Source organism: Mesocricetus auratus, unplaced genomic scaffold (genome assembly GCF_017639785.1).
Source record: "Mesocricetus auratus isolate SY011 unplaced genomic scaffold, BCM_Maur_2.0 Super-Scaffold_6730, whole genome shotgun sequence".
Taxonomy (NCBI): domain Eukaryota; kingdom Metazoa; phylum Chordata; class Mammalia; order Rodentia; family Cricetidae; genus Mesocricetus; species Mesocricetus auratus.
This window is the reverse complement of record NW_024429184.1, coordinates 73,502,869-73,515,797: the sequence shown is the minus strand read 5'-3', so window position 1 is coordinate 73,515,797 and position 12,929 is coordinate 73,502,869. Positions and strand designations below refer to the sequence as shown.

Genomic DNA, 12,929 nt, shown 5'->3' with positions numbered 1-12,929 from the left:
CACTTAAATTTTGACAAGTAGTCAACAATACACATAGAAGAAAAGGCAACATCTTCAATAAATGGTGCTTGTTATACTGGCTGGGTTGCATAGATAGGAATGAAAGTGGATTTTTGTCTCACCCAATGCAAATTCAACTCCAAGTATATCAAAAACAACATAAGACTCAACATACTAAATTTGATAGAAGAGAAAATAGGAAAGGGCTTTATGAACAAGGCCCTGATAACAAAGGGATTAAGACCAACCATTAATAAATGGTACCATACAAAACTCAAACATTTCTAGACAATAACGAAAAGCACCATTTAAGTGAAAAGGGAAAATACAGAATGGTTAAATGTCTTTATCAGCTATGCATCTGAGAGAGGGTTAATATCTAGACTACAAAAAGAACCCAAAAAACTAAACATCAAGAAAACAAACAATCCAATTAAAACTGAGCATTGAACTAAACAAAAAGTTCTCAAAAGATGAAAATACAGATGGCCAAGAAACACTTAAAGAATATTTAACATCCTCAGTTATGATGAAAATGTAACATATAATTATTTGAATTTTTTAATTACTCCAGTAAGAATGGTTAAGATTAAAAAAACAATAATGACAAATTACTGGTATGGGTGTGAGACAAGGTGAACACTCATTCACTGCTAGTGGGAGTTCAAAGTGGTTCAGCCACTATGAAAGTTCATACCAGGCATGGGGAAACATAACTTTATGTCATTGGTCAGTGGTGTCTAAACAACTTCCAAAACAATTTTAGGCTATTATCGTTGCCCTTGGTTGCTTCCCAGAACTTGGAGGTTGAAGATGGAGGTTTCTGTCCCGCAGCTGTTTAGCCCCAAATAAACACATGGACACTATATTAATTATTAAACTATTTGACCAATAGCTTAGGCTTCTTATTTACTAGATCTTTCTTAATTATTAACCCATTTTTATTAATCTAAGTATTTCTATGTGGTCTTAACTTACCAGAGAAGAGTCTGGGCCTGTTACTCCTTCCTCTGCTACACGGTGTCTCTTCTTGGCTTCTCTCTGTTTCGGCTCCCCAGCCTTTTCCTCATCTGGTAGCTGTGCCTATACTTCCTGCCTGGCTACTGGCCAATCAGTGTTTTATTCATCAACCAATAAGAGAAACATATATACAGAAGAATATCCCCCATCAGGAGATAATAACATAATGCTGAAGACATGACCTAGAAGCCTTTTCATTTTTGAATGGAATCTATTCTTAAACAGATTCTTCTCTTTAACTAGTTCAGACAAAAGCAGCTTCTAGTATTCCATCATTCTGGGAAGTTTCAGTATAAATTTATTTCGACTTATATTTCAACTACATTTGCAATGACTCTATTTCCAAATGAGTTCATCCTTAGAAGTAGCAGGGATTAGGAAGTGAACATATTTTTTGAAGGTATAATTTGCTATAATTTGTTGATAAGATTCATCTATTTGGACTTTGTGAACAAACCAATTAGAAAAATTTATGGAAAAGTACATTCTATAATTTTGGGTAAGTCATGAGAATAGAACTGCATAGATCCATTTTAAGTTTGTTTAACTTTGTAAGAAGCTGTTGAACTGCTTCCTCTTATATCATGTTGACAGATCCAGATGCTCTCTTCCTTCCTAGGCTTCTTCCCTTCTTCAGCTCTTTATGTAAATATCAGCATAGCTGTGTTTTTAATTTGCATGTCCCGAATGAGTAATGATGCAGGGTAAAAGATTTTGTGTTCTTTTATTCTGTCCATGTGATGAATTGCATTGATGAATTTCAGAATATTAAAAATTCCTGGCATAAACTTGAAGGTTAAGTTGATTTCCTAATATTTCATTAGTTTTCTGTTTTTTTTGTAAAGTTAGCACAAATTTCATGATTTATAAGTAATCAGTTTTATCATAATATTTTTGATATATTTTGATTTTCAAATAATCCTTTTTTTCTAGTTTTGGTATCAGAGTAGTGTGCTTTTGTCATGATTCTGGAAATACTATGAAGAGTGCTTGTTTTTAATAAATGGAAGGAAATTCTCAGTGGAGCCATTTGTTCTTAATTATTTTAATAAAACTTTTATAGTATAGACCCATTTTTAAAGAAAATTAATACCACTTAGGTTTTTAAAATTAATTTTGCATATGGAATTATTATTTCAGGCTTTCATCAAAGTGTTTACTCAATACATGCATTCTGCTTTACTCTCATTTACTTACTCAGCCCTCCAACACACTTTTTAAAATCCATGCATCTGATGAATATGAATATTTCTTTCTCTCCTATTTATGAGAAGGTAGGTTAGATGACTTGAAAATACTTCAAGCCTTCTGTTTATTTATGTCTGACTGTATAGTTTATAAATCTTATAGGTAGCTTTTGTACTTTTAAAATTTTTTACTGATGTGGTTGCATGCCCTATTGGCTTCTTTATTTTTCCTTTAACTTTTGGTTTAGTTAGCTTGTCTTGGATCTGGTATTATCTCACCCAATCTTATAATAAGAAAGTTTTGTGTTACTTTTGTAGTATGTTTTAAAATGTAGATTATAAGCACATTTCCTATGTGCTAACTCCTCCTCCCTAGACATGGATTCATAGCAATAACTTAATGGTCTGTTGCTTTCTGATTGGATGGATTTATATTTGAAACTAAAATTAGAATCTTGGTCCATAATCTTTAGATTTGACTTCACTTTTATAGTATTCTCTTACAAAGATAAAATGTTCATGATTTCCCGAAGTGAGGCTACCTTTAATAAACAGACACCATGTTTCATCATTTTTAAAATTTCCATTTTTATGCTTTTATCCTTTTCCACCTTAGCTGTTGTAAATGTAATTTCTTTCCCTATTGTAGCACAAATAATAAAAACCCAGAGACAGATATTGTGGTTCAAGATGAAGAACAGAAAAGCAAAGAAGCTAGCCACTAGTTCTTAACCTCTTCCTCAGACCAAAATGGGCAACCCTATCTCCATGAGTTTTCAGAATAGAATGTCTCAGACTGCACTGAGCTCCTGCCTTATATTCTCTCTAGTGTTGGAATTAAAAGCATGAACACTGTTTCTCTATTAGACTGATTCACTCTCACCTAGCCTAGGGTGGCCTTAAACTCACATAGATCCATCTGCCTCTGTCTCTTGAGTGCTGGAGTTAAAGATGTGTCCACCGCTGCCTGTCCTCTATGACTATCTAGTGGCTCAGTGTGTGTGTGGTTAGATAATGGCTTATCCTGGCATTCTAATATTCAGGAAAGCTTTATTTGTTAGATTACAAACAATATATCACTACACCCTATTGATGTGGCCTTCACACATTTAGCAGTTGATTCTCTGTGAGATGCTTGTTACAATGCTAGGGTGGTAGTGGCTAAAATACTTAGTTACTCTTACTCCATCAAGCACTAACATCCTTGGATTCCACCAGAACAGCTAGATTCCCCCAGCTCTAAGTTCTTGAAATTTAACTATTTCTGCTTTTGTTACAAATGGGTTGGTATATCCCTGATTTTAAACTCTACTATACATCTATAGTAATAGAAACTACATAGTGCTGGCATTAAAACAGACATGTGTATCAGTGGAATCAAACTGAAGACCCAGATGTAAACTTACAACCTATGGACACCTGATTTTCAACAAAAAAGTTAAAATTATACAATGGAAAAAATAACATCTTCAACAAATGGGGCTGATCTAACTGGATGTTGGCATATAGAAATATGAAAATTGATCCATATTTATCACTCTGCACAAAACTCAAGTACAAGTGAGTCAGAGACATCAACATAAATGCAGATATACTGAACTTGAAGAGAAAAGTGGGAAATAATCTCAAATGCATTGGCACAAGAGACAACTTCCTGCACAGAGCACCAATAGTACAGGCACTAAGACTGACAATTAATAAATGAGACCTCATGAATTGAAAAGTTTCTGTAAGGCAAAGGACACCACTGATAGGACAAAATGGCAGCCTACAGATTGGGAAAAAATCTTCTACCAAACATCTGAAAGAGGGCTGATTTCCAAAATATATAAAGAACTCAAGAAACTAGATACCAACAAACCAAGTTAAATAATCCAATTAAAAGTGGGGTACAGATTTAAACAGAGAATTCTCAACAGAAGAATCTCAAATAGCCAAGAAACCCTTAAAGAAGTGTTTAACATCCTTAGGAATCATGGAAATGCAGATCAAAAATGACTCTGAGATTCCATCTTACACCTGTCAGAATGGCTAAAATCAAAAACACAAGTGACAGATCATTCTGGAGAAGATGTGGAACAAGGGGAACACTCCTCTTTTGCTGGTGGGAGTGCAAACTTGCACAGACACTTTGGAAGTCTGTGGAGTTTCCTAAGAAAACTGGGGATTAACCTACCTCATACCCATGTATTCCACCATTGGGCATATATCCAAAGGATTGTCCAATATACCAAAGAGACACTTGCTCAACTATGTTCATAGCAGTTTTATTTGGAATAGCCAGAAACTGAAAATAACCTAGAAAATTTGAAGGCAAATGGATAAACTAAAAAAAAAATCAAACTGAGTGCGGTAACCTAGACTGATAAACAAACATGGTATGTACTCACTCATAAGTGGATATTAGTTGTAAAATCAAGGATAACAATGCTGCAATCCACACACACAGAGAGACCTGGTAACAAGGAAAGTTCATGGGGGTGGGGTGCCTTGATCTCACTGTGAAGGGGAAATAGAAGAGATTTCATCAGTGAACTCAGGGCAGATGGGGAAGAGAATATGAGCAATCAGGTTGAGGGGGCACAGAACGGAAGAATGCTCAGAGAGAATGCTGGGAGGGGCATTTCTGGGTCAGGTGAAAGTCTGGTGCAGGGGAATCTCCCAGAAGTCTATGGGGAGGCCCCAGCTTAGACTGCTAGCAATAGTGGATACGTAGCCTGAACTGGCTGTGTCCCAAGACCAGATTGGTGCCTAGCCCAATTGTCATCGGAGAAGTATCATCCAGCAACTGATGGAGGTAGATGTAGAGACCCATGGCCAAGCATTAGACAGAATTTGGAAATCCTGTGGAGGAGGAGGAGGAAAAGAAAGGAGTGTAGGAGCCAGAGGGGTCAAGGACACCATGGGAAGGCTCACACAATCAACTAACCTGTGTTCTTAGGGACTCCTAAAGACTGAACCAATAACCAGGAGACTGACTCTGCATATATGCTATGGTTGTGTAGCTTGGTCCTCTTATGGGACTCCTAACAGTGGGAACAGGGGCTGTCTTTGATTCTTTTAATGGTTTTTGGGACCTTGCTTCTCATACTGGGTCGCCTTGTCCAGCTTTAACACATAGGGAGGTGCTTAGTCTTACTGCAACTTGATATGCATGTGTTATTGATAATCATAGGAGGCTTGCCCTTTCTTGGAATGAGATTGAAAAGGAAGGGATTGGAGAGTAAGGGAAGATTAGGGGAGAGGGCCTGGGATAGGAAGGGTCAGGGAGACTGCAGCTGGGATACAAAATAAATAGATGAATTTAAAAAATAAAAAAATGGATTGGTATTTTGTGCTAATTAAAGAAATTGTTTTTATTTACAAAAGAGGCATCTACCATGATGGTATGGTAGATTGGCATGGCTTTTTTCCTGTGTTCGATGAGTAAAATAAAAATTTAAGTTTTAAAGTAAAGGTTTCTAAATATACCATATATTGACATATTACTGTGGCATAAGTAAAATTTAAATCTAGAATTTTATTACTTATTATATTGTTCAAATATGAAATATACTTTGCTTTAAATTTAGAAGAAAAGTTACAGTCTACTGAACAGAATCTTGTTTGGGTTTCTGAATTTATTGTTTTCTTTTATAGAATTCTGAGGGTGCTCTCAAATTTCTCATAATTAACATGTAGGTTACATTTCAGACGTTTACCTCCCAAAACACCTGACAAAACTAAAATGAAATTGTAGCAACAAAATACTGTGAACTTCATTATATTCGTAATGAATCATTTATTTTTTTAGGACCACTTTTGTATCGCTGGTGATACACAGTTTTTCTCATCTTCGTTGACCTCAGTATTAGAAAATACAAATATAAAAAGAAAATTTAAAAAGCCTAATTCTATGCATACACATTACATGTTAAACATAAGAATATCATAGATGTTTTACCAAAATCCTGGGAGTTTAATGGAAGTTCTAGAGCAATTCTTAGAAGTCAGGTATGAGAAACAGCAGTAAGTCACCAGTCTCTACCCTTGTTTTTAAATTTATTTTGGGAAATATTCTCAACTACAGTGTAGTTTTTGTGATTATATTGAGACTGTATAAAACTAAATTAAGAGCCCAATATTATGATACCTTTGCAGATATGTAGAAAGAGAACTTTTTATTAGTCTGGAACCCTGTCTTTATAATGGCTTGTCATAACATTGTATGCTATTTGTGCTTCTGTAGGTGGAAACTGGAAGGTTTCAGTAATCACGAGTGACTTTCCAAATGCAGGGACCAGCTCACAGGTTTATATTGTATTGTATGGACAATGCAGAAGCTCAATGCCTATATATCTTTATGGAAGAGATGGTGCTCGGTTTCAGGATGGACGCAAAGACATCTTTACTGTAAGTCATGAAATGGAGTAAACCTATTCATGAAGTGATAGAGCAAGTGGGAGCTTTGGAATGAGTGTAGCTTGTCAATAGGCTCTTCCTATTTAACACCGTATATCTTGTAGATGATCAGAAATTTATGGCTGTCTTTGTTCTAGCAGATTTAACACAACTAAATCTACAACATGGAAAAAACAAAAGCTAGAGAGAAATACTTTATGTTTAATAGTCATTTTTTGTATTTGATCTTGGCCACACCAGGTTGGGATTGAGGTAGGCTATTTTTACTCTCATTCATGTCTTCCATGATAAGTCTCCCCAGTCCCATCAGAGTCCTGTAGCAGACTTCTTTCAGGACCCCATTCTCCTATTCGACCTCCATTCCCTGTGGATCTCATCAAACCTTGGTGTGGACCCTGATTTCCTCCTTCCTATGGACCCTTTCAGCACCCCTTCTTGTGGTGATATATTGCTTATGACTTATTGAAGCTTGCTGAGGATTCAGAAAGAAAAGTCAGCAGCAAGCTACAGAAGTCAGACAGTGGTGATAGACACCTTTATCCTAGGACTCAGGGTTAAGAGGCAGGAGGATCTTTAATAGTTCAGGACCACAATGACTACACAAAATTGATCCAGTTCTAAAAGAAACAACTCATACAAATATGATCTCAGCACCTAGGATCACATGCCTTTAATCCCAGAACTACAGAGGTAGATACAGGAATGATATGGTTGGGTAGAGAGAGGAATATATAAGGAGGAGGAGACAGGAAATGAATGAGACCTTTTGCTTCTGAGGTTTTGTGGAGACAGGACTGCCATTGCAGCTGGGTAGAGGTAAGATCTACTGGCTTGGCTGCCTGGCTTCTCTGATCTTCAGGTTGATGTTTGGACCCCAATATCAGTCTCTGGGGCTCTTATTTTTCATGTTACAGCTTCCCAGAGCGTATCTGTCCCTTTGTGTCAGTCTCAGATACCTGGATACACTTTTTACCTGGGGCCTTCACTGACCGTACTCGGCAGGGACTCAGGTAGGTGATTCACATTGTACATCATACCTTCCATTAGGATTTCCTTGTTCTCATCCTCAGCCTGGTAACACCCTGACTGTGGGTATCCCCACCCCATCTCAATTCTATCCACTGGAGACCAGCTCTTGCTTCAGACCCAGGGTCCCCCTGGCCCTTTCACTCCTATCTCTTCAGATTATTCTTTGCTTTTCTGCCACTTGTTTGTGGGATCCCCTCTTCCCACTGCACTCCCAACTCCCTGGGGACTCTACCTCTTGGTGTGGACAGGATCCCTTTAGCTCATCCCTGAACTGCCCCTTGGCTTTTCCTCCTAGCCTACTTCTATCTTCGGTGCTACCCAGAGAAAAGAAGGAAATGAACACCTGTCAATCAAAACATGAACTAGAATCACCTCAGTTGCCCCAAACCTGATATCTAGATTTTAGCATAAAACACAAATATTAACAGCAAGACATTGTCCCTCCTCCAAACCTCAGGCATCCCAGTACAGTAGGCCCTGAGCAAGGCACTATAGCTAAAGCCTCAGACAAAAACTTCAAAATAGCAATTATGATTATGTTCAAGGACTTTAAAGAAGATACAAGTGAATTACTTAATGAAGTTCGTGAAAGCACAGTGGAATGAAATGATGAAAACAGTTCAAGACATGAAAGTAGAAAGAGAATCACTGAAGAAAACTCAGACTAAAATAAAACTGAAGATGAAAAAAAATAGGCGATCAACAAAAACCTCAGAGGTAAGACTCACTGACACAGTACAAGAAATGGACGAGAGAATCTCTGACATCAAAGACAGAAGAAATGGGTACATCATCAAAGAAAATGTTAAATAAATAAAAAAAATCAGGTACCAAACACCGAGGAAATCACAGTATGGAAAGATCAAATATATGAATAATAGAAATAAAGGAATTAGAATAAACTTAGGATAAATGCACAGAAGATGTTTAAGAACCAAACAAACTCATAGAACAAAAATTTCCAACCCTAAAGAGGTGCCTAAAAAGTTCCAAGAAGCATACACCAAATAGACATAATCAGGAAAGAAATTCTCCATGGCATGTAATAATCAAAACAGTAAGTATATACAGCAAAAAAATATTAAAGGCTATAAGGGAAAAAGACCAAGTAATATAAAGTAATATAAAGACAAATCCATTAGATAGCACCTGATTTCTCAGTAGAGACTCTAAAAGCCAGAAAGTCCTGGACTGATGGACTCCAAAAGATCAAAGATGCCAGCCCAGACCATCAATCACAATATACAAAGAAAAATATTCCACAGTAAAACAAAATTTGAGAAGTATCTATCAGATGTGTAAAAATATACTTCTGTTCTATGCTTCTGTTAGTTGCTTTGTTTTTAAATTATGAATTCAATCTTCTGTTATAGGCCTTTTGTCTTGTTGATTGTATAAGTTTGATGGCTTGTGTGTTTCTATAAATTTTCTAGTAAATTTAGCTTTTAATAAATTTAATTCCTAGTATATTTAATTTGTTGACATTATGTACAATATTTTTATAATTATATGCTGGATTTTTATAACCCTTTTTATTTTGTGAAGTTTTTACACAAAGTCTTATATTAAATTTCTGGTTTTGCCAATTTAAATCTTTCTCTTTTCTTAATAGTTGGAATAGCCAAAGAACTGTAAATTCTGTTGATAATTTTTCTGAAGAATTGCCTTTGTTTGATAGATTATTTTGTTTTTCTAATATGTATTCATCATGTTAATTTTTATTATTACCTTCCCTTTGCTAGATTAAGGTTTAATTTACCCACAACTTTCTCTTAAGGTAGAAAGTTAGGCTATGCATTTAAGGTGTCCTTTATATATGTGGTAACAGTTATGAATTTCCTTCTGAACTTGACTCACACTACTGTCCATATGTTGTGTTTTGGTTTAGTTTATCTCCTTATATTTTATAATTACTGTGGAATTTCTTATACTAACAAATGTGTATTCTTGGGAAGATTATGTATGTGTTGTTGAACGAATGTTGGATAGATCTTAGACCAAGCTGGTATTCTCAACTTCCTTCTGATTCTGTTTATTTTATCTATTATTTAAGCAATATCTCTACAGTTTATTATAGTCGAGTGTGCGTTTCTTTACATAATCTTGTTAAATTTTGCTTCAGTGGGATAGTGACACAGCATGTTCTCAGCATATGTGGGGCTCTGGGTTCAATTGATAGCACCACATTTTTGGCTTTGTATGTTTCAGTGCTCTGTGTTTGGTGTTCATGTTTCTCATTCTGATGTCCTTATAAGTTGATTTCTTTATCAGTATGCAATGCTCTTGTCTGGAATGTATTGAAAAGTATAACTAAAACATATTTTGTTGACTCTTTTCTTAGATCACGGTTGGGGATATAGGAAAGCCATTTAAGATTCGTATTGGCCACACTAATTCTGGATGCTCCCCTTCTTGGCACTGTAAGGGGGTAAGGATAGTATTTCATTCTTATTTTACACAAATCTCTACAAATAACCTCCAGGAATCTATTTCAGTGAGACATTTTGTAAGTGCTGTGAACCGATTGAGTCACTAAAGCTTTCCTTAGATCGCAGCATTGCTTGTCCTCAATAGTGAATTAGTTCTAACTGACTGAGGGAAAATGCTTCAACTAAGTAATATGTCTCCTTTCCTATAAAGAAAAGAGAATGCATGGGTACACTCGGAGTTCTGTATGTATTTGTATTACTGTTAAAGATCACAGTTAAAAGATGATGTTAAATGTTGAATGATGATTGCTGTGCAGCATCTGCTTCATAGAAGGTGTGAAGACAAATCCTCAGTAACATAGTAACCTGTTAGGCTTGGATTCCAGGACACATATGCTAATCAGTGGAAAACCGTTTAGGTTTTTTTGTTTATTTGTTTTTAAGATGCAAACCTCTTAATTTTTTTCTATACTGCTTAAAATGAAAATTTCTGCTTATTTCCATTATTAGATGCAAATGTGATCTCCTGACTACATCCCTCATTTCCAGTTTTATGCTTTGGTGAATGGTGTATTTACTGCTGCAATCATTAAAAATTCAGGATCTTTAAGTAAAATTTTCAAGAAGCAATGATAATTGGATCCAATTCCCAGTATTCATGGTGTGGAAATTTGAATGGAAATGGCCCTCATAGTTTCATGTATTTGATACCTTTGTATCCAGTTGTTGGATCTGTTTTGGAATGATTAGGAGATCTGGTTTTGTTTGAGGAGGTGTGTTATTACTGATGGAATTGAGGTTTCAGAAGGTCGTCCCATTCCCAGTATTTCCTGTCTCTGCTTCCTGCTCATGGCTAAGGATAGGATATTTCATGTTCTTGGCATCAGCCCTTTGCTCTGCCATCTTGGATGCTAGCCCTCTGAAACTATAATCCAATTGTATACTTTCTTTTATAAATTGCTTTTTCCATGGTGTTTTATTGCAGAAATAGAAAATTAACTGCATTAGAAATTTGGTTCCAAGAAGTGGGTAGTTGCTGTGACTGACCTGATAATGTGACTTTTGGGAGGAACATGGAAAAATTTGGGACTTGGCCTAGGAAAGTTATTGAATGCTGTAAGTGGGAATTAATGGGCCATTATAGTAGGAACCTGGAAGACAGTACTGCTGCTAGCTGTGTTGACTGTAGACTCTCAGCATGAGAAGTTTCAGAAGGGAAGAATATTAACAACTGGGTTAGGGACCCTCCTTATGATATTTGGGCAAACAGTGTACCTGTTTTTTGTCCTTGTCCTAAGAAATTGCCCGAAAAGCAATGAACTAATGTCTATAGCAAAAGAGAATTTAAGACAGCCTAATATTGACTCTGTTGCATGGTTGTTAGTAATCACTGATGGAGGGGTCTACAATGAAAAGGCAGGCAGGGAAAAAAGAAATACAAAACATACAATTAAAAGAGTAAAACGAACACCAGGAGATTTATTGTTGGAGTCAAGGTTTATACTGAAAGAAATAATGAGATTGAGGAAAGCCCAATCTGCAAAGAAATAAAGGGAGAGATACACTCAGGACAAGATGCCATCACCCAGCTAGATTTCCAACCAGTGAAAGGAAAAGCCTATAGAATTTTCTGCTCCTAAAAAATAGAACATATGAAAGGCGCTATAAATTATTTAAAGGAAGCCAGGCTCCATTGCAAGGAGACTGCCAAACTTGGCAGTGTTGTCCATCTGGTTTTGGATTTAGAGTCATTAAGGATACAGTAGTAAAGGGGCTGTCGAATATTCCTCTGCAGTTAAGGAGAGCTGCTGAGGACAGGGGATATGCAGCAGAATAGTCTGCATGAAGGCTCTGAAAGGGCAAGAAACCCTGAAGGACTGTTGAAGTGAAGTCTGGATTGCATTGGCGAACCCAAAATATTAGAGGTGCCAAGGAAAAATATTTGCCAAGGAAAGCTGCATATGGGACATGGAACCAGCCTAAGAGAAAGGAGTGCGTTATGGATAAGAAAGCTAAGCCCTTTAACATTGGAAATAAAAGCTCCAGTGAGGATCAGGTCTCAAAGAAGGAGGTGTGGAGTCATCGAAGGGAAGGAGGAGACTGACAGGATCTGAGGGTGAATCAGGATAGCTCCGCCTTTCATACTCTAAAATTTCACAAAGATTTAGAAAGGGGGCTTGTGAGATGGGGTGTGGCTTGTGAGCAGGGCTGAGGAAGCTAGCATTGACCTTGACACAGTTATAGGCACCACAGTCACATGTTAATGGAAGGGCCACGATTTCCTTTTGCCAGAGATGAGAAGGGTGACTCCCTTTTTAGCAAGAAGGAAATTTCTTCAGTCCCCTGAGGGAAAGGGGCTTTTTGTCTAAATGGCTGACCTTGGGAAAAGGACTTTCTTGGGAGATCAGGCATTCCATTACAGACTATTGCAAGACTTTTTTTTGGGGGGGGGGGAGGTATGGCTTAGTTTATCCAAATAGCTAAAACTTAAGAGAACAAAAATGAAGTAACGCAAATATCACTGTGAACATGTGTAGACCTTGGGAAATTAAAAATCTTGATTATCAAATATACCTTATTTGTCAAGCATATGTCACTTACTTAAATTTTCTAGCAGCTTGTTGTTAACTTGCTTTGTAGAAGTAGGCAGAATTATCATGCTATATGGTTTCAGAGTGGTGGGGATTTTTCCCAAAAATTATTTTGTCTAAAGAGGGTGACATTTTACACATTTTCATCCTTTAAACCCTACACAAAAATTCCCAGAGGATAAGCTACAAGGAAACACCCAAAACACAGTGAGAATCATTAAAAATGAAAGTCAAGGAATGCTGGAGAATTATTATCTGCAAGGCTGAATTGT

At 36.7% G+C, this 12,929-nt stretch overlaps 1 protein-coding gene across 10 annotated transcripts in view; it reads left to right on the top strand.

The window, feature by feature from the left end:
* Positions 1-12,929, top strand: part of Rp1 (RP1 axonemal microtubule associated) — a 370,803-nt gene that overhangs the window by 92,932 nt on the left and 264,942 nt on the right. For all 10 annotated transcript variants that reach the window (XM_040741510.1, XM_040741511.1, XM_040741505.1 and 7 more), the window contains exons 4-5: positions 6,436-6,599; positions 9,979-10,065. In XM_040741510.1, the coding sequence (XP_040597444.1) occupies positions 6,436-6,599; positions 9,979-10,065 (251 nt within the window). The remainder of the gene's footprint in view (positions 1-6,435; positions 6,600-9,978; positions 10,066-12,929) is intronic.